Source organism: Heptranchias perlo, chromosome 30 (assembly GCF_035084215.1).
Source record: "Heptranchias perlo isolate sHepPer1 chromosome 30, sHepPer1.hap1, whole genome shotgun sequence".
In the NCBI taxonomy this organism is placed as follows: Eukaryota; Metazoa; Chordata; class Chondrichthyes; order Hexanchiformes; family Hexanchidae; genus Heptranchias; species Heptranchias perlo.
This window is the reverse complement of record NC_090354.1, coordinates 7,713,890-7,737,569: the sequence shown is the minus strand read 5'-3', so window position 1 is coordinate 7,737,569 and position 23,680 is coordinate 7,713,890. Positions and strand designations below refer to the sequence as shown.

Here is a 23,680-nt window from a genome sequence, read left to right as displayed (position 1 = left end):
AGATTCACAACCCTCTGAGTGAAGAAACTTCTCCTCATCTCAGTCCTAAGTGGCCGACCCCTTATCCTGAGACTTTGGCCCCTGGTTCTAGACTCTCCCACCAAGGGAAACAGTCTCTCAGCATCTACCCTGTCAAGCCCTCTAAGAATTTTATATGTTTCAATGAGATCACCTCTCATTCGTCTAAACTCCAGAGACTATAGGCCCATTCTACTCAATCTCTCCTCATAGGACAACCCTTTCATGCCAGGAATCAATCTAGTGAACCTTTGTTGCACCGCCTCCAAGGCAAGTATATCCTTCCTTAGGTAAGGAGACTGAAACTGTACACAGTACTCCAGGTGTGGTCTCACCAGAGCCCTATATAATTGCAGCAAGACCTCCTTACTCTTATATTCCAACTCCCTGGCAATCAAGGCTAACATACCATTTGCTTTCCTAATTGCTTGCTGTACCTGTATGTTAACTTTCTGTGATCAGTGTACAAGGACATCCAAATCCCTCTGAACACCAACATTTACTAGTCTCTCGCCTTCCAAAAATATCATCCCCCCCCCAATCACCACCTCTCTACTTCTCTCGCGGTGCCCTGCACCTTGGGCCTTGGACCTTCACTTTAGCCTCTCAACTACACAAAAAAAAATAATTTCACAAGGACATACCTGTATCTGCTGCTACACAGCCTGGTTCGTTCTAGAAAACAAGAGACTCAGGCCCTGTCCCCAACACTCAGCACAGACTCTTTACACTCACAGCTCCTCCTCCTCCCTCGCACCTCTGAAATAATTCATTTATTATTTTTTTCTTCGCTCCTCAAGTGCTGTGCACCGACAGCATTCCACATTTAAACGGCAATATCACAGATTGTTTTTTTTTCTGAGCTGTCTGATATGAAACTTCTGTCAAGAGTACTGAGGGAGCAATCGTTACTCCTGAAACCAGCCACAGCCTTTTCATCTGTCATCTCGAGCCCTTCCACCGAGTTTCACCACAAGAGGAAGAAGAATATGAGTAGCTGATATAATACTGACAGGCTTGTTTTTTTTTTAATATATATATATGTCGAGTGCAAACTCGCTGTCCTGAGCTCCAAACCATTTCATTTCAAAAGGGGCTCAGCCACCCACACATGTCTTAGAGATTGCCAGAGTCGACAGTCCAGACACCCCCAGTCTATCGCTCACTGCTGGAAGAGGTCTCGCAGGGCACCTCAGGCCGGTTACAGTAATTTGTGTAAATTCTCTGACCTCTCATGCTGTTAACCCCAGTCGCTGCTCAGAGCGCCCCAAGCCACTCTCAGTGCACCACTTGCCGCCTTACGGGCTTAACGGCCCAATATTAGCACGAGCTCCAGATGCGCTGCGGAGCAGTGAGTCGCGGTTTTCGCGACTCCCAACTTCCGTGGGGCATCAGAGTGCACAGTACGGAGAGGTCGGAGAGACAGAGTAGGCTGAGATGGGACTGAAGGGCCGCCTTCAATGCTGTACTTTCCCAATCCTAAATTCCGTGGGGCGCTCTTCCAAAGTTTACGAACTAACGAACATACGAAATTGACGGGCAGGAAAAGACCAGTTGGCCCATCAAGCCTGCCCCACACACCGTGAGAGCTGAAGTGTAACAAAACACTTCCTTACCTCCTGCCACCCCACTTCCCCTAACCACCACCTCCCCCACCCCCACCCCCCCTCCAAATAGCCATGTAATCGCCTGAAAGAGACAAAAAAGAAAACAGAAAAAAAAACAGGGCCAAAGAGGGAAAAAAATACCCTGTTAAATTCCTCTCCAACCCCCTGAGGCAATCGAAACCAGTCCAGGAGATCACATGGACTAAGTGGTGTCTACAAATGGTTAAGACACAATGTTGGGCAGAGTGGAGGGAACCTTACTCTGCATCCACCATTATGTCAGTGTGCTTGATGTTAACCCGGAGTGTCCCATTTCCACCAATTACATTGTTCATCTTCAGAAGCACAAACATAAAATGAAATTAAAAATGAATGCTCCAGAATAAGACCCTCAAACATCCAGCACAGATCAGTAGTTAATATTTTTTCCAGCAACAAGCTCGCCATGTGTTGGCTGGCCTCCCAGTCTAGTCTAGCACATTAATGGGTCAGCTCAGTGGGTCGCACTCTCGCCTCTGAGTCAGAAAGTTGTGGGTTCAAGGCCCACTCCAGAAGCTGGAGCATAAAAACCTAGGCTGACGCTCCCAGTGTAGTACTGAGGGAGCATTGCACTGTTGGAGGTGCCGTCTTACACCGAGGCCCCTTCTGTCCCTCAGGTGGATGTTAAAGATCCCATAGCACTATTTTGATAGAAGAGCAGGGGAGTTCTCCATGGTGTCCTGGACAATATTTATCCCTCAGCCAACATCACTAAAAAAAAAACAGATGACCTGGACATTCACATTGCTGTTTGTGGGATCTTGCTGTGCACAAATTGGCTGCTGCATTTCCTACATTGAATGTACGTCATTGGCTGTAAAGTGCTTTGGGATGTCGTGAAAGGTGCTATATAAATGCAAGTCTTTCTTTAATGACTCCACAGCATGCCCTGCTTTCTGGGAAGGGAGCAGCTGAGTAACAAAATGTCTTATTTCTTCAGACTTAGCCAACACATCATGGTCTGACAGGAAGGTCAGCCAGCTAGTGTGAGTTTCAATCACATTTACCACTGGAATTTCATGGCCAAGTGCTCAATGATAAAAGCAATTGTCAGTTTTTCTCCTAGGATATCCCTTTAAAAAGTAACGGAAAGAACGGGGGTGTTTGGGTTAGTGGAATTCATTCATTATATGTAAAGCATTTTGGGATGTTTCTGAAAGATGTAATAAGATACTATGTAAACGTACTTTTTTAAAAGAAATTCAATCACAGATTCAAATGTGGCCTCCTGTCACAGTGCCATCTGGAGGTTGAGGAACTGTAGTGTCCAAAGCAGGAGTGTTTGGGGTCAGTATTTTCCCCCTGCCATTGCACATATCAGATTCAAGCACAAGTATCTCTCACTCAAAGATTTGTTTGAAATAAGAAAGTATGAGCTTGCATTTATATAGCACCTTTCACAACCCAAAGTGTTTTCCAGCCAATGAAGTCCATTTGAAGTGTAGTCACTGTTGTAAAATATACTGCGTACAGTTTTGGTCTCCTTATCTAAGGAAGGATATATTTGCCTTAGAGGCGGTGCAACGAAGGTTCACTAGATTAATTCCTGGGATGAGAGGCTTGTCCTATGAAGAGAGGTTGAGTAGAATGGGCCTCTATTCTCTGGAGTTTAGAAGAATGAGAGGTGATCTCATTGAAACATATAAGATTATGCAGGGGTTTGACAGGGTAGATGCAGAGAGACTGTTTCCCCTGGCTGGTGAGTCTAGAACTAGTCGCATGTTAAGGGGTCGGCCATTCAAGACTGGGATGAGGAGCAATTTCTTCACACAGAGGGTTGTGAATCTTTGGAATTCTCTACCTCAGAGGGCTGTGGATGCCGAGTCATTGAATGTATTCAAGGCTGAGATGGATAGATTTTTGAACTCTAGGGGAATCAAGGGATATGGGGATGGGGCGAGAAAGTGGAGTTGAGGTCAAAGAACAGCCATGATCTTATTGAACGGTGGAGCAGGATTGAGGGGCAGGATGGCCTACTCCTGCTCCTATTTCTTATGTTCTTATAAGCTAATTTGTGCAGTTATAAATACTCCAACTTTAAAATCAGAACCCCAAATTTTCTGTTATGAGTCCTGTATTTTTTTTTGCTATAATTTGGAAGCCCTCCCCCTCCATGAAAGAACAGATTACCTATATCAACAAAATAATTCGTTGTCCATATCTGGATTTTTACTGTGGTGATTTAGTACCAAGTACTACTACAACCTACTCAGTTCAAAGTTGCTTAATTCAAATTATCATTCATTTAGCACTAAATTCCCACTTTGCTGTGTAATTTACATTGCTCGATTCAAATGATTAGATAACTCAAATTTTTTAGCACAAAAAATATTAATTGCATTACCAGTAATAACCAGCTATAGCCACAAGGGGCCACCACAAGCTGCAGAAACTGTACAGGAGCAGATTGCAATCTGGTTAATTTATGAGGCTTCCTCTTTTCAATTGTAAACAATTTTACAACACCAAGTTATAGTCCAACGATTTTATTTTTAATCCCACAAGCTTTCGGGGGCTTTTTACTGTGGTGATTTAGTACCAAGTACTACTACAACCTACTCAGTTCAAAGTTGCTTAATTCAAATTATCATTCATTTAGCACTAAATTCCCACTTTGCTGTATAATTTACATTGCTCGATTCAAATGAAAAAGCCCCCGAAAGCTTGTGGGATTAAAAATAAAATCGTTGGACTATAACTTGGTGTTGTAAAATTGTTTACAATTGTTAACCCCAGTCCATCACCGGCATCTCCACATCATCCTCTTTTCAAGGAATTTTCTTTCCACTTTTGGGGGTCTCCCCACAGCGATAGCGGTGCAGCTCCAAAACTGGAGGCTAATCCCTCTTTCGGATGAGGCGCTAAACCGACTGCCCTCTCAGGTGGACGTAAATGATCCCATGGCACTATTTCGAAGAGCAGGAGAGTTCTCCCCGGTGTCCAGGCCAATTAATATCCCTCAACCGACACGTAAAGAAGGTGATCTGGTCATTTATTTTATTGCTGTTTGTGGGAGCTTGCTGTGCATAAATTGGCTGCCGCATTTCCTACATAACAACAGTGACTACACTTCAAAAGTACTTCATAGGTTGTAAAGCGCATTGGGATGTCCCGAGGTCGTGAAAGGTGCTATATAAATGCAAGTCTATTTTTTCCTAGCCTTTTAGTGATGTTCCACACTATGGGAATTGGCTCTCTGATCCTCGTTAAAAAATATTGAGAGTTAAAATCTCGAGGAGAAAATAAGTGTTTGGCATGAAAGGCGAAACTAGCAATTTTGAGTTTGTGCACCCTCCCCTCCCGCCAACCGTTGCCACCCTCCCCAGCCTCCTTCCCAGTCACACGCCCTACCCCCACCCTGGCTCTGTGCCCTTGGGACTCAAACACAGACACCAATTCAGCAGACATCTTGTTACCTACAGGGTCCCTGTCCTCCACACAAAATGGCCGCAGCCTTCCAAAGTCCCTCCTCGCCGCAGCAGCGAAAATGCTGAAACACACGATTTAAAATGTTTGCGCGTCATTGCGCACGTGTTCCTTGCCTTCCTACATTGCTGTTCCTGGAGGTAGATTTTAACCAATGGGTCTATGGGAATTGTGGGGGTCTGAGCTTTGTTCTAGAAGCATGTAGTGAGGAATCCGAGCATTCGGTCCTCGCGGTTTTCCGTCCAATACGTGCTCCCACCGCACAAAATTCTAAAGACAAAAATTTCCCCTCCTCTGTTTATAGAGGATTTTGTTATTTTATCATTCTATTATTATATTACTTAGAGTACTGTGCGCAGTTCTGGTCTCCATATTGCAAAAAATTACAGGCACTGGAGCAGGTGCAAAAAAGATTTACAAGAATGATACCAGAACTCAGAGGTTCTATCCATCAGAGAAGACTGAACAGGCTGGGGCTCTTTTCTCAGGAAAAGAGAAGGCTGAGAGGTGGCCTGATAGAGGTCTTTAAAATTATGTCCGGTGGAGAAGATTGTCAGGTGGGATCCTAAACTAGGGGACCATAAGTATAAGATAGTCATTAATTAATCCAATAAGGAATTCAGGAGAAACTTCTTCAGCCAGAGTGTGGTTAGAATGTGGAACATGCTACCACGTGGAGTAGTTGAGGTGAATATCATAGATGCATTTAAGGGGAAGCTAGATAAGTAGATGAGGGAGAAAGGAATAGAAGGATATGATCTTAGCGTTAGATGAAGTAGAGTTTCCAGGTGTCCCTATAGACTGATGCAGAGGTCCGAAGCACTTGGGATTTCAAGTGGGCGGCTGCTGAGTAAATTGAGCCCTGATTACATTGCGATCTAGTGGGTGGGCACTGCCGGCAATGCCAACGACGGGCACTGCCGGCAATGCCAACGACGGGCACTGCCGGCAAATCCAACGACGGGCACTGCCGGCAATGCCAACGACGGGCACTGCCGGCAATGCCAACGACGGGCACTGCCGGCAATGCCAACGACGGGCACTGCCGGCAATGCCAACGACGGGCACTGCCGGCAATGCCAACGACGGGCACTGCCGGCAATGCCAACGACGGGCACTGCCGGCAATGCCAACGACGGGCACTGCCGGCAATGCCAACGACGGGCACTGCCGGCAATGCCAACGACGGGCACTGCCGGCAATGCCAACGACGGGCACTGCTGCATCATCCCAGTGGGATTCCTGAGCAAGTGGTCTTGTCGCTGACTGCTTATCCTCCCCGCCTTCTCTCAACAGAGCATTCCATGGCGTCTCAGCCATCTGTCTTATTTATCTCTGCTCCTGTGCCCAGGGACAAGGGGCCATCTGGATAACGGCAAACTGTTCCTGCCCTCTTAACCCAGGAATACCCCCTGTCTCGTTACTGCTGTAACAATCTCATGGTTGATTGAATTCCATAGTTGGATGAGATTTTTTATAGTGAGAAATACGTCAGTATTAGCACATCACTCTTAGACAAGTCACATTGAAATGTACCCTGGCAGTAGAGGCAACTACAATCAGCTGTGGGGGCCAGAGGCAGGGGAATAAACATAAAAATCAGCCAGCCTTTCGTCTCTTGATCCTTATCCAGTAACTGTTGCTGGAAAGAGCATCCAAATCATAGAAATTTACAGCACAGAAGGAGCCCATTCGGCCCATCGTGTCTGTGCTGGTTGTTTGCTTGGGTCTGGACATCGGGCAAGGACGTTTATGTTACTGGTCTAGTAATCCACGAACATGAGTTCAAACCCCAGCATCGGAGTTTGAGAATTTGAATTCAGTTCACAAAATCTGGAAATTAAAAAGCTGGCATCAGTAAACGTGACCATAAAGCTGTCAGATTATCGTTAAAAACCCAACTGGTTCACTAATGTCCTATAGGGAAGGAAACCTGCTGTCCTTACCCGGTGTGGTCTACACGTGACACCAATGTGCTTGATTCTTAACTGCCCTAGCCTAGCAAGCCACTCAGTTGTATCAAACTTGCAACTAGGGATGGGCAATAAATGCCGGCCTTGCCAGCAACGCCCACATCCTGAGAATGAATTAAGAATTTTTTTTTAAAATGTGGACATCGGGTGCGAATAGGCTCGGCTGCAATGCCCCATGTGGCTGAATAGCCCATCTGCCACTTACTGTCCAGGCCAGTTGCGTCAGGCACCAGATGGCATCCAGCATCTAGATCACAGCATGGGCACAAGGGCCTGCTGGGGAAGTACAGAGGGAAAGTTTCATAATTAAGAAAAGAGAACCGCAGGTCAGACAGGAGAAGGACCGACAGATTGAACTCTTCATGTTATACACTGAGGCACTCTAATTAAAACACTTACTGCTCTTCTTCTGTATTCTTTATCCACTCCATGTCATCGGGGTCACAGGTCAGCTCCTGGGGGGAGGGACAGCAGACACAGTGTGTCGTTACTAATGGGGCAATTGAAACAACCAGAAGACAGTTCTTTGGAAAATCAAGGCAATTTGTGACCGTTTCATTGACCTGTTCCTACCCTTCAATTTTCAGCGTGTGACAGTCACAACAGAAAGTTCGAGAAAAGGTTCAGAGCTGCTCCTGTTCATAGCACTCTGCGAATCCACGAGGGATTTAACGAACTCTGCAGCCAAAGAGCTGAGAATCAGCACTCTGTAAAGGACATCTCCGCTCAATGTGCTGATTAACTTAATCTTGAATTTTAGAGCAGGTATTTAGATCCGTGCAGACGGGTTGCATGTGGCACAGTACGGCCACGCAATCAGATGTATGCACATTGCTGATTTTAAATTACTATATATTACATCTATATTAATACATTAAAAAATCTTTACACCTGCAAGTGCTTCCCGTCAACTTTTCCCCATTATAAGTACCCAACGTCCACATTTATAATGGGAACTGCCTATGTAAACTTGTCACACCGTCACACTCTCATTGCAGCCCTGGAGTGCTGCTGCCTGTTACCTCAGAGGAAATCAGCTCACTCAGCACAGACTGGGGTTTAAACCTCTGCCCTTCCTCTGGTCTGTAAGACTCAGCTAGTCACTGAGAGAACCTTTTGGGAGTCACTTTTTAAAACAGTATCTGCCTTTTCCACTGACCTGTGCGCAGCTTTCCTGCAGGCTGTGCTGGCTCAGCTGGGACTGTAACCGATCGCACTCCTCTTTGTATTGTCCCTCCCTCCACTGGCAACTGTGCAGCTTCCTCTGGAGGTCATTGACCTCGTCCTGTAACCTCTGAACTTTCAGCTCATCCAGCTGGTGATCCATCGTCCTGGAGTTCTGTTGTCGCCTTGGACTCTCCAGCCCTGCAACGCAAGGCGAACACGGTCAGGTTTAATACTCATCAAACACGCAATGGATAGCCGCTAAATCTTAAATAAAACCCCTTCAATCCTTTGAAGCTAATTATAAGGAAATTAAAGTCAGCTAAACAGTCCTGTGGATTCCGTTGACAGCATAAACTACTCGGGCTATTGTGCTGACCAAAGGTCATCGACCTGAAACATTAACTGTTTCTGTCTGCACAGAGGCTGCCTGACCTGCTGAGCACTTCCAGCATTTTCTGTTTTTATTTCAGATTTCTGGCATCTGCAGCATTTTCTGTTTTTATTTCAGATTTCCAGCATCTGCAGCATTTTGTTTTCCGGGCTATTGTGTCACTAGTTTCCCCAATTATACTGAAGCCCAACTGAGGCCTGTTGGGGAACCTGTGTTCTGAATCCAGCCCATTTATACTGCAGCGCAGATTGGAAGGCCAATTGCAACGTAGGAAGAGCTGCATGAGTGGAAGATCCAAACACATGCAGTTGCTCCGAGGTCCGTGGGGGTAATTCTGACTTTGGGCGACAGTGTAAAGCGGGAGATATCGAATCAAGCGACAACTCTCCCGATTTTCATCCATGCTGCAGTCAAGGGAAATGAAAACCGGGAGAGATGTAAAACGGGCGACTGAATCAATGTTGCCTGTTTTACCCTGTCGCCCAAAGTCCCCTTGAGTTTACCATTTTGCCTGCGGAGCTTATATCAAATCGAAGGCTGCCACCATGTTCTGCTCATCCAAGCCAACGCTGCAGTTTTGGAGGGTTAGTATTCTGGGTGGGGGGTAGACCCTTCATCAGAACACAGTGCTGACGATGAGAGTTGGGAGGGGGCGGAAGAGAATGCTGCCTCTCCCTGTTGATCCGTTCTTTCCCTGTTCAGAGCTCGTCGGCCTGCTGTGCTTTGCCAGCATCATCTGACTTTAATTTCAAACCCAATCCCCAGGTTTTTTCCCTCATTTTCCACAGGGCCTCCCCACTGTCTCAGTGATTCACCACACCCTTTGTTTCTTGAATGCCTTTTATTTCTTTAAGGCATCTGTTACACAATCCAACAGTCATTCCACTGATCCTTCCTCTCTGTGTTTGTTCGTTTTTTAAAGTATTTTTTTTCCTTTCCCTGCTCCTTTCATTAATATGTTTGCCCGTCTCTTAATTGTTCTGTTTTAATGTATTGTCCGATTGCTGGACTGTGCGGAACATTCCCCAAGCATCAGCGAAGGTCGGAACAGCCTAGCCATGTGACGACTGCCATCGTTGGCCCGAACAAAATGGCGGCCTCGACATCCTGTGTCCCCCAGCAGCCACTTGCGTCCGGCACGGTCGAAGATTTGCTCCAGCGCGGCAGCGAGTGAAACCACTTCACGAGGCGGTGGTTCGTGCCTCCGGAGGAACACGTTCACCAGTCGTTTATATTTTGGAGGCGGCGCTGTGAGATAAGGGAGGGTAGAAATGGTTTTGGAGGCAGGAGTAAGGGGCAACTGCTGTCTTGTAACAATTTCATACTCCAGCAAATTGAACCCCAGTATTGTTCCTGGGCTTAATCGTAAAAGGTTTACGACATGGAAATGGGCCGTTCAGCCCAACCAGTCCGTGTCGGCAGGCGAGCAATTAGTTCATGTGATATGCAAGCAACAGGCAGCATTCTGTCTGTATCTGCTAACATGCTCCCCATCCCAATATAAAAAAATTTAAAATATTAAACAAATATTGTACGGCACGACGCGTTCTGGCATTTGTTCCAAGGCAGAGAGACACCTTGGGCCATTGGCTGGAATGAAGTGTTTCAGCTTTGCCTGTCGGTGGTTTACTGCCTTTTAGGATAGGCTACTAGTCGATGCATGTCGTTCCTCACACACGCCTGTCGAGCTGCCCGGAATGCAATGGGTTGCTTTATGTACAATGAGGCAGGGGGTGTGGCCGGCTGTGAACGGACAAAGACAATGGCGCAGTACCGTGGAGGACTCCGGGGGCCGGGCTCAGCTCTACGATCTGTTGCTCTTTCGCTCGGAGCTGGCTGTTGAGTATCTGAACTGAACCGTCCCTCAGCCTCAGGGCCTGCTCCAAACTCCGAATTGTGGAAATGCGATCCTCGGCCAGGACCGTCTGCGGGGGAAAGAAAGTAAGTTAAAGATTGACGGCAGGAGAAAGTTCACATAGAGTTGATGATGCTGGTTTCTGCGCTGTTTGATTTATATTGTTACCCCAAATTTCCCCACCTCTCTTCCTCCTCCCCATTAACTTTTTGCAGAGTTACAGTTTCATAGATGCTGGCTGGTACCTCATCTCAGTGACTGTCCCTCATGGGTTTTTTCAGAATTCATTCTGGGGATTTGGACGTCGCTGGCAAGGCTGGCATTTATTGCCCATCCTTAGTTGCCCCTTTGAGAAGGTGGTGGTGAGCCGCCTTCTTCATGAACCGCTGCAGTCCGTGTGGTGATGGTGCTCACTCGGTGCTGTTAGGGAGGGAGTTCCTGGATTTTGACTCGGCGATGGTGAAGGAACGGTGATATACGCCCAAGTCGGGATGATGTGTGATTTGGAGAGGAACTTGGAGGTGATGGTGTTCCCCTGTACCTGCTGACCTGGTCCTTCTAGGTGCTGGAGGTCATGGGCTTGGGAGGTGCTGTCAAAGTGCATCCCTTGACAGTGTGTGTTACAGGAATCACTGGATGATGATCAGGACCTGGGAACCTGGCTGAGTTACTTTCCCCTTCCTAGTCCTGGGAACACTGAAGCTAAATCTAACCCTGCTACCATTTCCCTGGCTGAGGTCAGCTAAGTCAACACAGGCCAAGCATCGAACCTGGGACCTTCCTGATCTTATAGGGAATTACATAGAATGTACAGCACAGAAACAGGCCATTCGGCCCATGCCGGTGTTTTTGCTCCACAACTAAATTCCACACCAGGTAGTACACCTAGAACTAAGACAATGAGGAACCAGATTAAGACAGGGTAGGAAAATGGTTAATTGACCTTCTTTTACACGTGACCAATGTTTTCCACGTTTTAATGAAGGTGCGTTAAATGTCAGTGCTGCGGAATGGAACATTATTCCACTTTTGCACTGAGGAATCCCAGTTCAGGTGTAACAGTCAAATACAGAGCAAACCTCCCACTCTGTACCTAAAACCTGACCTCATAAGAACATCCCACTGCTCTGGTGTGCCTTTTCATTTCCCACACCAGCCATCCAGTGGTCTCTAAGTGAGATTGCCAGTTTATTGGTGAATTAGGCACCGTTTTGGATGGAGATTTGGAATTCAGTTGAGATCGCACTGCCTACAGTTGTCTCACAAAGAGCCCTTAGAACCGATAGATTAGAGGAGACTTTCATCGCAACATTCTGGGCTGGATTTTAACCCAGGCTCCAGAGGTGAAAGGCCAGCATCTACTCCAATGCACTACCCAGTCTCCTAACAGTTGTCTCTTAAATATGCTGTTACACTATGAGTGGAGACAGAGTCCTTCCACTGACCACACTCTGTAGTGTAATCAAGCTGAGCTCTCTTATTCTGATGGCACCATAGATCCATGAAAATATGGCTCCACAATCCTTTGACCAATACAGCCAAGGAGACCCTACTCTCACCGAATGTCCACATTCGTGCACTTTCCAACGGGCGCAATATCCATTTCATGGAGTGTAGATTATGGTGATGAAACCATGGCCCCTTTTACTAAGCCCAAGCTGTATCTTAAAGACAAAGTTTGCCTAATACTGAGCACTAGATGTATGTTGGAGACCGCAACCCTTTTACTTCCCACTGGCTTTGCATTGTTGCATTCTCCGTGCACCATATGCTGTGCAGTCTCAAAGGAAATCATTACTGTCAGCCACAGTTAGAGCACTGCCAAGTAAGCACAGAATTCTAATGCTGAAAGACGGTCCAAAAGGCCTAAATGGGAGCTGTAACATAACAAAAAAAAAAATACTTTGATGTGAGGAGCAACGAACTCCAGATATACCATTCCTGAAACCTTTATAAAAATTTCTGTTCTGTTGCCTCCGGTTCGTCTGACTTCAAAGAAGCAGCTTCGAAACAGAACATTCAGACGTCCCCAGGCTCAACCTTTAAAGCAGGTTAGCTTAAAATCCCAGCAAGCATTGGGCTCACAGGAAGTATGCTTGAAGCTTTGGAACAATTGTTCCCAAAGCCCCTCCAGGCATCAGCTGCTAAGAATAGAGCTACAAGAAATCCAATTTCTCATGTCTGCTTCTATCACGAGTTAGAGCCAAAAAGTAACAGCGAATGTTGGAAATCAAATTGAACAAAAAAAAAATAGAAAAATGTTCAGAATGTTCAAGGTCTTCACCCCAAAATATTATTAACCTGTTATTCCCCCCTTATCAGATGCTGACTGACCTGCTATGCATTTCTGAGCATTTTCTGTACACTCATATAATGCATCACCAGTTATCCCTGTTCCCATAGCAACCTTTATTGATAACTGTAAAAGGCCGCATTTATTTCCCTGAGGTGGCAAGGTTGGGCCTGCTTAATGGCAGTGTTTGGCCTCCTGCCTCCAACTGCCCCGCCCCCACACTCCTGCCATTGGTTGCCAAACATGTCCATCCTCAGAGTGCCCCGCCTTCCCATGGCCAATTGGAAAGTGAACAGACTCTTCATTACCCGATTGGGTGATTCATGCCTGTCAGTCAAACAGTCTTTTTGCCCCCCCCCCTTACCATGTCCAATATTTTTATAACTAGTAAACAAAAGTGTTCAAAGAAATGTTTTTAGAAAGCACCATTTTTCTTAATGCACCTCTGATTTTTCTCCCAGGTGCAACAGTGTCCTGGAGATTAGTCTTTAATCCTGAAGGGTTGGAAACCCTAAGTTAACCACGTAGTGTGAGAGTGGAGTCACATGTTGGCCAAACCAGGTGGAAATGAGTTATATTGGGTTACATCAAGTCTACAGCACAGAAACAGGCCATTCGCCTCTATGCTCCACACGAGCCTCCTCCCTCCCTACTTCATCTACCCCTATCACCACACCCTTCTATTCCTTTCTCCTTCATATGCTTATCTAGCTTCCCCTTAAATGCATCAATGCTAGTCGCCTCAACTACTCCTTGTAGTAGTGCAATCGCATACTTACCACTCTTTGGGTAAAGAAGTTTCTCCTGAATTCCCTATTGGATTTATTAGTGACTATCTTATATTGATGACCTCTAGTTTTGGACTCTCCCACAGTTGGAAACATTTTCTCTACATCTACCCTATCAAACCCTTTCATTATCTTAAAGACCTCTAGCAGGTCACCCCTCAGCCTTCTCTTGACAGGTCCTCTTCCCTGAAGGACATTTATTGAGGCAGTTTTTGGTCCTTTTTCTGATGCCAGCCCACAAGTTACCACATTACCATGGCAACTCTGGACCTCAGGTTGAGTCGAATGGGCCTCTACTCTCTGGAGTTTAGAAGAATGAGAGGTGATCTAATTGAAACATGCAAGATTATGAGGGGGCTTGACAGGGTAGATGCTGAGAGGTTGTTTCCCATGGCTGGAGAGTCTCGAACTAGGGGACATAGTCTCAGGATAAGGGGTCGGTCATTTAAGACTGAGATGAGGAGGAATTTCTTCACTCAGAGGGTTGTGAATCTTTGGAATTCTCTACCCCAGAGGGCTGTGGACGCTGAGTCGTTGAATATATTCAAGGCTGAGATAGACAGATTTCTGCACACTAGAGGACTCAAGGGATATGGGGACCAGGCAGAAAAGAGGAGTTGAGGTCGAAGATCAGCCATGATCTGATTGAATGACGGAGCAGGCTCGAGGGGCCATGTGGCCTACTCCTGTTCATATTTCTTATGTTCTCACAGTATCTGGGATGTTAGTCCCATACCATAACCACTACACTGCCGTACGCAGTATGTACTAGATGCTGCATCAATCCGTATCCTGCAACCTGAGCTTATCAGTAATGACAGTCCTCAGTGCTGCATGGCTGATCAGAACCAGCTGTTCCATAATTTCATCTGTGACATTCTGAGCTTTAAATCCCAGCAGCGCGTGTCAAACACCACCCAAGAAATGTGGTCGGTGGTGCAGTAAACCTTTACAATTCTTCCTAGTGCTAATTTTGAACTTGTTCTCACAAAAGCCCCTGAACCTGTAATACAAAAACCTCCCTGTATCTTTATTTTTAAAAAAGGCATCTCAGTGCGGTTTTATGAACAAGAGACTGCACACACTCAAGAATAAACAGGAAGCACTTCAAACCACTTTGAAGCATCACCAATAAATAAGGGCCAACTCCAAGCTCCCAGCAGGGAGCATTGCTTGTGATTTTCTGCCCATTAATTTTGACGCACAGAAAATCACTGACTGTGAGCCCACAGTTCCCAGTAATGTGATCCCCAGGAGCGCAGAATTGGCTGTACGAACACTGCATTACAGTGATTTTACGGAATCGAAAGTGTTTGATAAAGTATCCCCTTCATCATGACTCAGTTGTGATTGTGCTGCACACTGAGGAGCCGAGTCAAACAAACCAGGAAGCTCCCAGGTTCAATCCTCAGTCTGCGCTGAGTTAGCTGACTTCAGCTACAGTCACGCTACATTTGGCCTCTGGACTGGGGGAAAATAGGAAATATCAGCCAGGGTACCAGCCCCTGATTACTTTCTATTTGTGGATATTGGGTGAGGACAGGCACCGATGCCCACCACAGTTCAATAGTCTGCCAACGTTCACTGACTGGGCTCCCACATTAAGAATGGCCACGTGGGGGAAGATGCCTGAAAGGGGTGTTCTGTTCGTGATGGGGCAGTTGAATGATGGTGCCTCCCAGAGGGAGGATGTTTCAATCTGGACCGTTCCTTTGCACCCTCTATGCCCAGATCAGCATTGACGGAGAGCTGGGTAAACTGGCACTCCCTTTGCCAGGGAGCAACGCTCGACCTTCCAAAAAAAATAGGCGAGAAAAGACCATCGGGCCCACCTGGCCCATCCCGTCCAGTTAACGAGGCAACTTCACAGTCCTGCTCACACCGGCAATGCCACCTCAGCAGGGGCGACAAAAAAAAAAGCTGCAACCAATTCAAGAGAAAAACTCTGGGAAATTCATCTCCGATTCCCTAAGGTAGTCAAGCAAGCTCCAGGAGACCGCAATTGCCCGTGACTTGTCACAATCACAACTAACCAACAGCTGACTCTCTATAGCTGTAAGTGCTCTCCTATCTCAGGGGCTTCTTAAAAGTTCCCTTTTAAAGGAATGTAACAACTCCACACTCACCATGTCTCAGCAGCTTGTCCCAGAGGACGATGACTCTCCGTGTAGAGGGATAATTCCTGGCACCTAACCTCCTTGGCTATGGATTTTATAGGTATGGCCTCTAGTCCTATCTATTTCAAATAACCTATCTTTTTTTTTAATTCGTTCATGGGATGTGGGCGTTGCTGGCGAGGCCGGCATTTATTGCCCATCCCTAATTGACCTTGAGAAGGTGGTGGTGAGCCGCCGTCTAACTGGACAGTATCCAATCCCTTCATCATTTTAAACACTTCCATCGTATCCCTCTTACGCCTGCCTTTCTCCTTTGGCTAGAGAGTCTAGAACTAGGGGGCTTAGTCGCAGGATAAGGAGGCAGCCATTCAAGACTGAGATGAGGAGAAACTTCTTCACGCAGAGGGTTGTGACTCTTTGGAATTCTCTACCCCAGAGGGCTGTGGATGCTGAGTCAGTGAATATATTCAATGCTGAGATGGATAGATTTTTGGACTCTAGGGATATGGGGATCGGGCAGGAAAGTGGAGTTGAGGTCGAAGATCAGCCATGATCTGATTGAATGACAGAGCAGGCTCGAGAGGCTGTATGGCCTACTCCTGCTCCTATTTCTTATGTTCTTATGTTCAAAGTAAATAATCCTAATTCATGGAGCCTATCCTCAAATCTAAGAGCTTTAGGATTTAATATCATCCTGCTCACCCTCCTCTGCACCCTCTCCAGAGCCTCATTGTCCTTTACCAGGTTGCAGATTTAAACCTGGACACAATACTCCAAGTGCTAATTTATCAGAACTCTATACAGGTTAACTATAGTACTTTGTTTTGTACTTAATGGCCTTAACAATACAACCTAAACCCCTATTTACTCCTCTTAGAGCCAGTTGTTCACCTTTAGTGAATGATCAACTACAACCCCCAGGTCCCTTTGCTGATCCATTTCCTTTAACAGATGCCCCTACACAGTATGCCTGGAGTTCCTAACCCCAAGTGCAGGACAGTGCACTGTCCCCATTAAATGACACATACGGACCTATTCACCCAACTCATCCAAATCGGCCTGCAATCCGTTGATTTCAGAATCACTAACTTCCCAAGCACATTTATACATCATCCGTGAATCAGAGGATGGTTTTGTTTCAGCCCTCCTCTAGATCATTAATGAAAATAATGAACAGCAAAAGGCACAATGCAGAGCCCTTAGGGACTCTCCTCATATGGTAGCGTAGTGGTTACGTTACTAGACTAGTAATCCTGAGGCCTGGATCGATAATCCAGCCAGCGTGAATCCGAGTTCAGTTTTTTAAAAATCTGGTATCAATAAAAGTAACAATGACGCCGTCAGATTGCAGTAAAAACTGGTTCACTAATCTCTTTTAGGGAAGGAAACCTGCCGTCCTTACCTGGTCTGGCCTCATTGTGACTCCAGTCCCACACCAACGTGGTTGACTCTTAATTGCCCTCTGAAGTGGCCTAGCAAGCAACTCAATTGTATCAAACCTGGGCAATAAATGCCGGTCTTGCCAGCAATGCTCACATCCCGAGAATTAATTTTTTAAAAAATAACCAGGTCCCAATCAAATCTACTGCTATGAATAACACACCAGTGCTTGCATGATTTCAACCAGCTACCTATCCAACATAATAACTGTCCTTTAATCCCATGAGATCTCATTTTTTGTTATAGCGGTCCAGGTGGTACTTTAATCAAACACTTTATGGAAGTCAAGATACACAACATCAACCGAGCTACCGCCATCCATCACTTTCTCCACGTCCTCAAAGAGAACTCAATCAAGTTAGTGAGGTAGGAGCTACTCTTATTGGAGCACAAAGATCAAGTCGGACAGTACCAAAGAGGCAAAACCTTAAATCGGCGGTAATACTGAATCAGGAATGTACCATTTCTTCCAGCTGGTGATGGAGGTCATCTCTCTCGCAACGTATTTTTTCGTAAGCTTGAATGACTTCATCCAGGTGATCCTCCCTTTCTTTACTGTCTTGAAGCTGAAAATTAATTAAAAAATCAACATTTAATTGATGAGATACACGAGGGAATCTCTCTGGCTCAGGGGCGAGTAGACCAGTTACACAGAACTGTACTGAATCTGGGGGAGATATTAATATTCTCTTCATAGTCTACCTGAAGTGAATAGTTTATTAAAATATTTTTTCTTGGGTTATGGGCGTCACTAGCAAAGCCGGCATTTATTGCCCATCCCGAGTTGCCCTCGAGAAGGTAGTGGTGGGCCTTCTTCTTGAAACGCTGCAGTCCGTGTGGTGAAGGTACTCCCACAATACTGTTAGGTAGGGAGTCCCAGTTTCAATTGTACTGATAGTGCCAAGTTGTGGTTATTTGACTCCCAACAGTCCATGAAAAATGTTCATGGTCTATTAGGAAGACAAGTTCAATGGTCTGATCCCATCTCCTGGCAAGGGGTGCGGACCCCTGAAGAGGTCATTTTTAAAAAAGAATTACTTCCTTCATCGAGGGGCTAATCAGAACCATGGCAGGGGGAAGGGGATGGGGCAGAGGCAAATTCCCCTCCCCAGTTTCCTGACACAAGGGGCAGGCAAGCGCCCGAAGCAACACTTCCACCTGTCGGACCCATGCCCTCCCATGGACCCCTCAAACGTCAGGTTTTGACCTTTCCACCCCTGAAGCTGTTGACTCCTCGCTGGGATACGGGTCCTTCAAGTAAGATGTCCCCTGGAACTCTGCCATAGTGGCCATTATTCACATCAGCCTTGACGGTGAGAGTAAGACTATTCAACTGCAAGGGCATCACAGATGAGCCCAATCCTGTCGTCACATGCACATTCCAGCAGGGGTTGCTGGATAATGATCAGGTGCAGGAATCTTGGCCAATTTTTCCCTTGTCTGGAGCGCTAAGATGCACTGTAGTGCCTTTACCACTGGCTTAGTTGAGGTCAGCCAACTCAGCACGAGCCAGGAATTGAACCTGGGTCCTTCCTGGTCTGTGTGGTTTGTGTGTCACTGGATAAACTCACTGAGCTGGGGGAAGGTTGGAGAGAGAAAGGAGGAGAAGAGGGTTTGTCCACTTTGAAAGATATTCAACACAAACCTGATTTCTGAGGTGGTCCAGCTGTTCCCTCAACCGGCTGTTCTCATTTCTCAGCAAAGTAACGTCAACCAAGCTACGGGACAACTTCTTATCGTCTCCAAATTCATTTGACAAGGAAAACTGGGAAATGAAACACAATGAAAGTGAGGAGGAGAGGAGAGCTGCACGTTGCATTACATGTGGCCTTGTTGCTCCCCCTCCCCCAATTTGTTCTTCTCTGTCTGGTCCACACACGCCTCATCCTACAGTCAATACACAAACGCACGTTCACTTTCCAGCAAGAGTCACTGGGCAGCAGTCAACCCTTGACTGCTTTTCTCTCTCCTCAGCTCAAGGTTGTTGAGACCAATATACCTAGGATGAGAGCAACTAACTCGGCAAGGAGCAGGGATCGAATCAGGGGCCTTCCTGGTCTGTGTGACTCAATTCAACAATTGCAATGTTTTTACTGATTAAGGTAAGATGTTCTACTCGAACTGTTGGTTGTTAAACGCGTGGAATAACCTCCCATCCTCCTCCATCCTTACAATCCCCTCCCGATCTCCGTTGCTCTGACTCTGGCCTCTTACACATCCCCACCTTCCTTCACCCCACCATTGGCAGCCGTGCCTTCAGCTGCCTAGGTCTACTCTGGAATTCCCTCCCTAAACCCCTCCGCCTCTCCACCTCACTCTCCTCCTTTAAGCTCCTCATTAAGACCCACCTCTTCGACCATGCTTTGACACCGAGCCATAGAAGGAGGTAATAGGACAGGTGACTAAAAGCTTGGTCAAAGAGGTAAGTTTTAAGAAGGGTCTTAAAGGAGGAGAGAGAGAGATGGAGAGAAGGAGGATAGAGAGATGGAGAGAAGGAGGATAGAGAGAGATGGAGAGAAGGAGATGTCTAGATAGGGAATTCCAAAGCTTAGGGCCGAGACGGATGAAGGCACAGCTGCTAATGGTGGGGCAAAGGGAGCAGGGGATGCACAAGAGGCTAGAGTTGGCGGAACACAGAGTTCTCGGAGGGTTGTAAGGCTGGAGGAGATTAGAGATAGGGAGGGGCGAGGCCATAGAGGGATCTGAACACGGGGATGAGAATTCTAAAATTGAGGTGTAGGTGGACCGGACAGACACTGTGGGCCAACAATTGCACATTGGAACTCAGGTGAAGCAATAGGCATTTATAGACAAGAACACATATTGTAACTTGACTGGAAGAATTTTAATATTTCTGATCTACAGTTGCATGAAGAGGAACCATTAGCACGTGTGTTCTGTGCCTGTTCTTACACAAACATGTTTGTAAATTAAACTTTTCTTTTTGGGTTTTGGTTGGTAGACCAGCCCCAAAACCCTATTTATTAACCCCCTCCCTCTCTAAAATGAAATTGATTTGAAATGTCCATATGCGCACACTCCCTGGGCTTCCCTCGTCTCTCATTAGGTTGAAGTGTACAAAGGCTGACCCAATTTCACGCACTCACACAGTAACCTATTCACTGACACAATGTTATATTTAGATAGGGACACAACCAGCCCTGGATGCCTATAGTTTCAGCTGTATCTCAGTGGATTCCGTCTTTATCAATCTGATAGATTAACAAAGGAACGTTTTGACAAAGGAAGCAAGGCTCAATTTATTCGCTTTCTTGGCCGCACTTTAAGGAGCTATACATGGAGGAGAGAGGGTGTGATTACATGGTGTTAGTGCTAACACTTGCACTAAATATGCGTTAATGTGCGGTAATTCAAAATTTGCGGATTGCACCAAATTGAGGGGTGTAGTTACTACCGAGGAGGACTGAGACAAAATACAGGAGGAGAGAATGGGCGTGTAATTGGCAAATGAATTTCAATATAGATAAGTATAAGGTATTACATTTTAAGAACATAAGAAATAGGAGCAGGAGTAGGCCAATCGGCCCCTCGAGCCTGCTCCACCATTCAATAAGATCATGGCTGATCTGGTCCTAACCTCAAATCTAAATTCATGTCCAATTTCCTGCCCGCTCCCCGTAACCCCTAATTCCCTTTACTTCTAGGAAACTGTCTATTTCGGTTTTAAATTTATTTAATGATGTAGCTTCCACAGCTTCCTGGGGCAGCAAATTCCACAGACCTACCACCCTCTGAGTGAAGAAGTTTCTCCTCATCTCAGTTTTGAAAGAGCAGCCCCTTATTCTAAGATTATGCCCCCTCGTTCTAGTTTCACCCATCCTTGGGAACATCCTTACCATTTTGGTAGGAAGAATAAGGGGACCACATACTGTTTGGATAATAAGAGTCTAAATGGGGTAGAGGAGCAGGGGGATCTGGGGGTACAGATACATCAATCACTAAAAGTAGCAACGCAGGTTAATAAGGCCATAAAAAAAAGCAAACCAAGCACTGGGGTTCATTTCTAGAGGGATAGAATTGAAAAGCAGAGAAGTTATGTTAAACCCGTATAGAACCTTGGTTAGACCACACTTGGAATACTGCGAACAGTTCTGGTCTCCATATTATAGAAAGGATATAGAGGCACTGGAGAAGGTGCAAAAAAGATTTACTAGAATGATACCAGAACTGAGAGGTTATACCTAACAGGAAAGATTGAGCAGGCTGGGGCTCTTTTCTCTGGAAAAGAGAAGACTGAAGGGTGACCTGATAGAGGTCTTTAAGATTATGAAAGGGTTCGATAGGGTAGACGTAGAGAAGATGTTTCCACTTGTGGGGGAGACCAGAACTAGGGGCCATAAATATAAGATAGTCACTAATAAATCCAATAGGGAATTCAGGAGAAACTTCTTTACCCAAAGAGTGGTTAGAATGTGGAACTCGCTCCCACAAGGAGTAGTTGAGGTGAATAGCAGAGACGCATTTAAGGGGAAGCTAGATAAGCACATGAAGGAGAAAGGAATAGAAGGATATGCTGATAGGGTTAGATGAAGTAGGGAGGGAGGAGGCTTGTGTGTAGCATAAACACCTGCATGGACTTATTGGGCCGAATGGCCTGTTTCTGTGCTATACATTCTATGTAATTCAGTGCATTAACATTAATGGAGCATTACTGTATTTTCGCTCATGCTTTCAAACCTCCTATTGGGACCAAACTGGTTCAATGTTACTTAAAGCACAAATCCAGACTTGAACAATTTTTCTCTTATTAAAGATGGGGTTGCGCCTTCTATATAATCTACCTCAGGTTTGGCAAATCTTTTTTCCTTTGTTTACAAACACTGTTCTATTAACCTTCATCCTGCTGAATAAACAACAACTTGCATTTTTATAGTGTCTTTAACGTAATAAAACGCCCCAAGGCACTTCACAGGAGCGATTATCAAACACAATTTGACACCGAGCCACATAAGGAGATATTAGAACAAGTGACCAAAAGCTCTCAAAGAGGTAGTTTTTAAGAAGCATCTTAAAGGAGGACAGAGAGGTAGAGAGACGGAAAGGTATAGGGAAGGAATTCCAGACCTAGGGCCTAGGCAGCTGAAGACACTGCCAATGGAACAAAACAGGAACAAATGCAAAAATATTGGATGCTGGAAATCTGAAATAAAAACAGAAAATGCTGGAAACACTCAGCAGGTGAGGCAGCATCCCTGGCATCTACCACCACATTCCTGCACCACGGCAGCCTTCTCTTTGTCAGATTTCAAAGAGCCGGCACAGGCACGATGGGCCGAATGGCCTCATTCTGTGCTCTATGATTCTACGATTTCCCATGCTTCCCTTCTCCTCTGCTGTAACCCTTTACACCTCCTCTGGACCCATCTTTTGTTTCTAGACTTGTCTCATTATCACCTCCTTTTGCCTTGCACCATCGTCACTTTTGTCATTTAAACACACCTGCCTTCCACCCTATCACAGACCTTTCCATGGCTCTGTACTTGCTTAAAAGTGGCTCATCTCTTAACATCTTCCAGTTCTGATCAAAGGTCATCGACCTGAAACGTTAAGGAAAGGCAACCATTTAGAGCCTTCCCGCCATTGTATACCGAGGGGCTGCAATTAGGGAAAATCCCCCCCCGGCAGAATGTAAAATTCAAATTGCTGTAATGTATGTGTAATGAATCTGTAATGTACCTGTAATGAATCTGTAATCAATAATCTGTATTGAGTATCATACAATGAGACACCCCAGAGTGTCATGAACTGTAATTATGTACAATGTGTTCATTGAACTGTACTTGATGTAACCTGCAAATTGTATAATCTGTATTGTGTACGTTTGGAATGTGATATGACAACTGTATTATATGTTTTGCTGCAAATTTTATGAATAAAGTATATTTTTGAAAAAAAAACGTTTCTCTCTCCACAGATGCTGCCTGACCTGCTGAGTGTTTTCCAACATTTTCTGCGAGTAAACAGGAACTCTATTGTTGTCTCGTGACAAAGAGTCAGAACGAAAGATCTGAGGCAGGAAGGCCCTTAAATCGAATCATCTTCAAAACTTAAACGTCATTTTTCCAAGCCAAGATGCGTCTTAACTCCGTTCCCATGGTTCAGGAAGAATGAAATCTGATGCCGAGGTTTTACCTTCAGATCGTATTGTCGGAGTTTCCTCTTCAAGATGGAGTTGTCCCTTTCCATGCCGATTAATCTCTGCTTGATATCGTTGTAGGCGGTGATGAGCGCAAAGTGGGATGCGGAGTACTCCTCGCCTGTAAGGTCCGTGTTGGGTGCATCAGTCCACTCCACATCATCATGCAGCTCTTCTTGTGTCAGAATGCTGATGTCGTCTTCAAGGTTGAAAGAATCCATGGCAGCAGATCAGCAGGGACCTGTTAAAGGTGAGGTGAAATACATCACTTTCCTACTTCTAATGTGCATGCATGAAAGCAGAAAGAAAGAAAGAAAGAAAGAAAGAAAGACCAGCTTTTCATGACCTCAGGTCATCCCAAAGTGCTTTGCAGCCAATTAAGTACTTTTGAAATGTAGTCACTGTCGTA

General features: G+C 45.7%; 1 protein-coding gene across 7 annotated transcripts in view; it reads right to left on the bottom strand.

Moving 5' to 3' along the window:
* tbkbp1 (TBK1 binding protein 1) overlaps window positions 1-23,680 on the bottom strand; it is a 93,790-nt gene that overhangs the window by 58,747 nt on the left and 11,363 nt on the right. For all 7 annotated transcript variants that reach the window (XM_067968820.1, XM_067968822.1, XM_067968824.1 and 4 more), the window contains 6 exons: window positions 23,268-23,512; window positions 18,760-18,879; window positions 17,576-17,680; window positions 10,396-10,546; window positions 8,223-8,428; window positions 7,463-7,518 (listed from right to left, as the gene is read on the bottom strand). In XM_067968820.1, coding sequence (XP_067824921.1) covers window positions 7,463-7,518; window positions 8,223-8,428; window positions 10,396-10,546; window positions 17,576-17,680; window positions 18,760-18,879; window positions 23,268-23,492 — 863 coding nt within the window. In that variant the 5' untranslated portion in view covers window positions 23,493-23,512. The remainder of the gene's footprint in view (window positions 1-7,462; window positions 7,519-8,222; window positions 8,429-10,395; window positions 10,547-17,575; window positions 17,681-18,759; window positions 18,880-23,267; window positions 23,513-23,680) is intronic.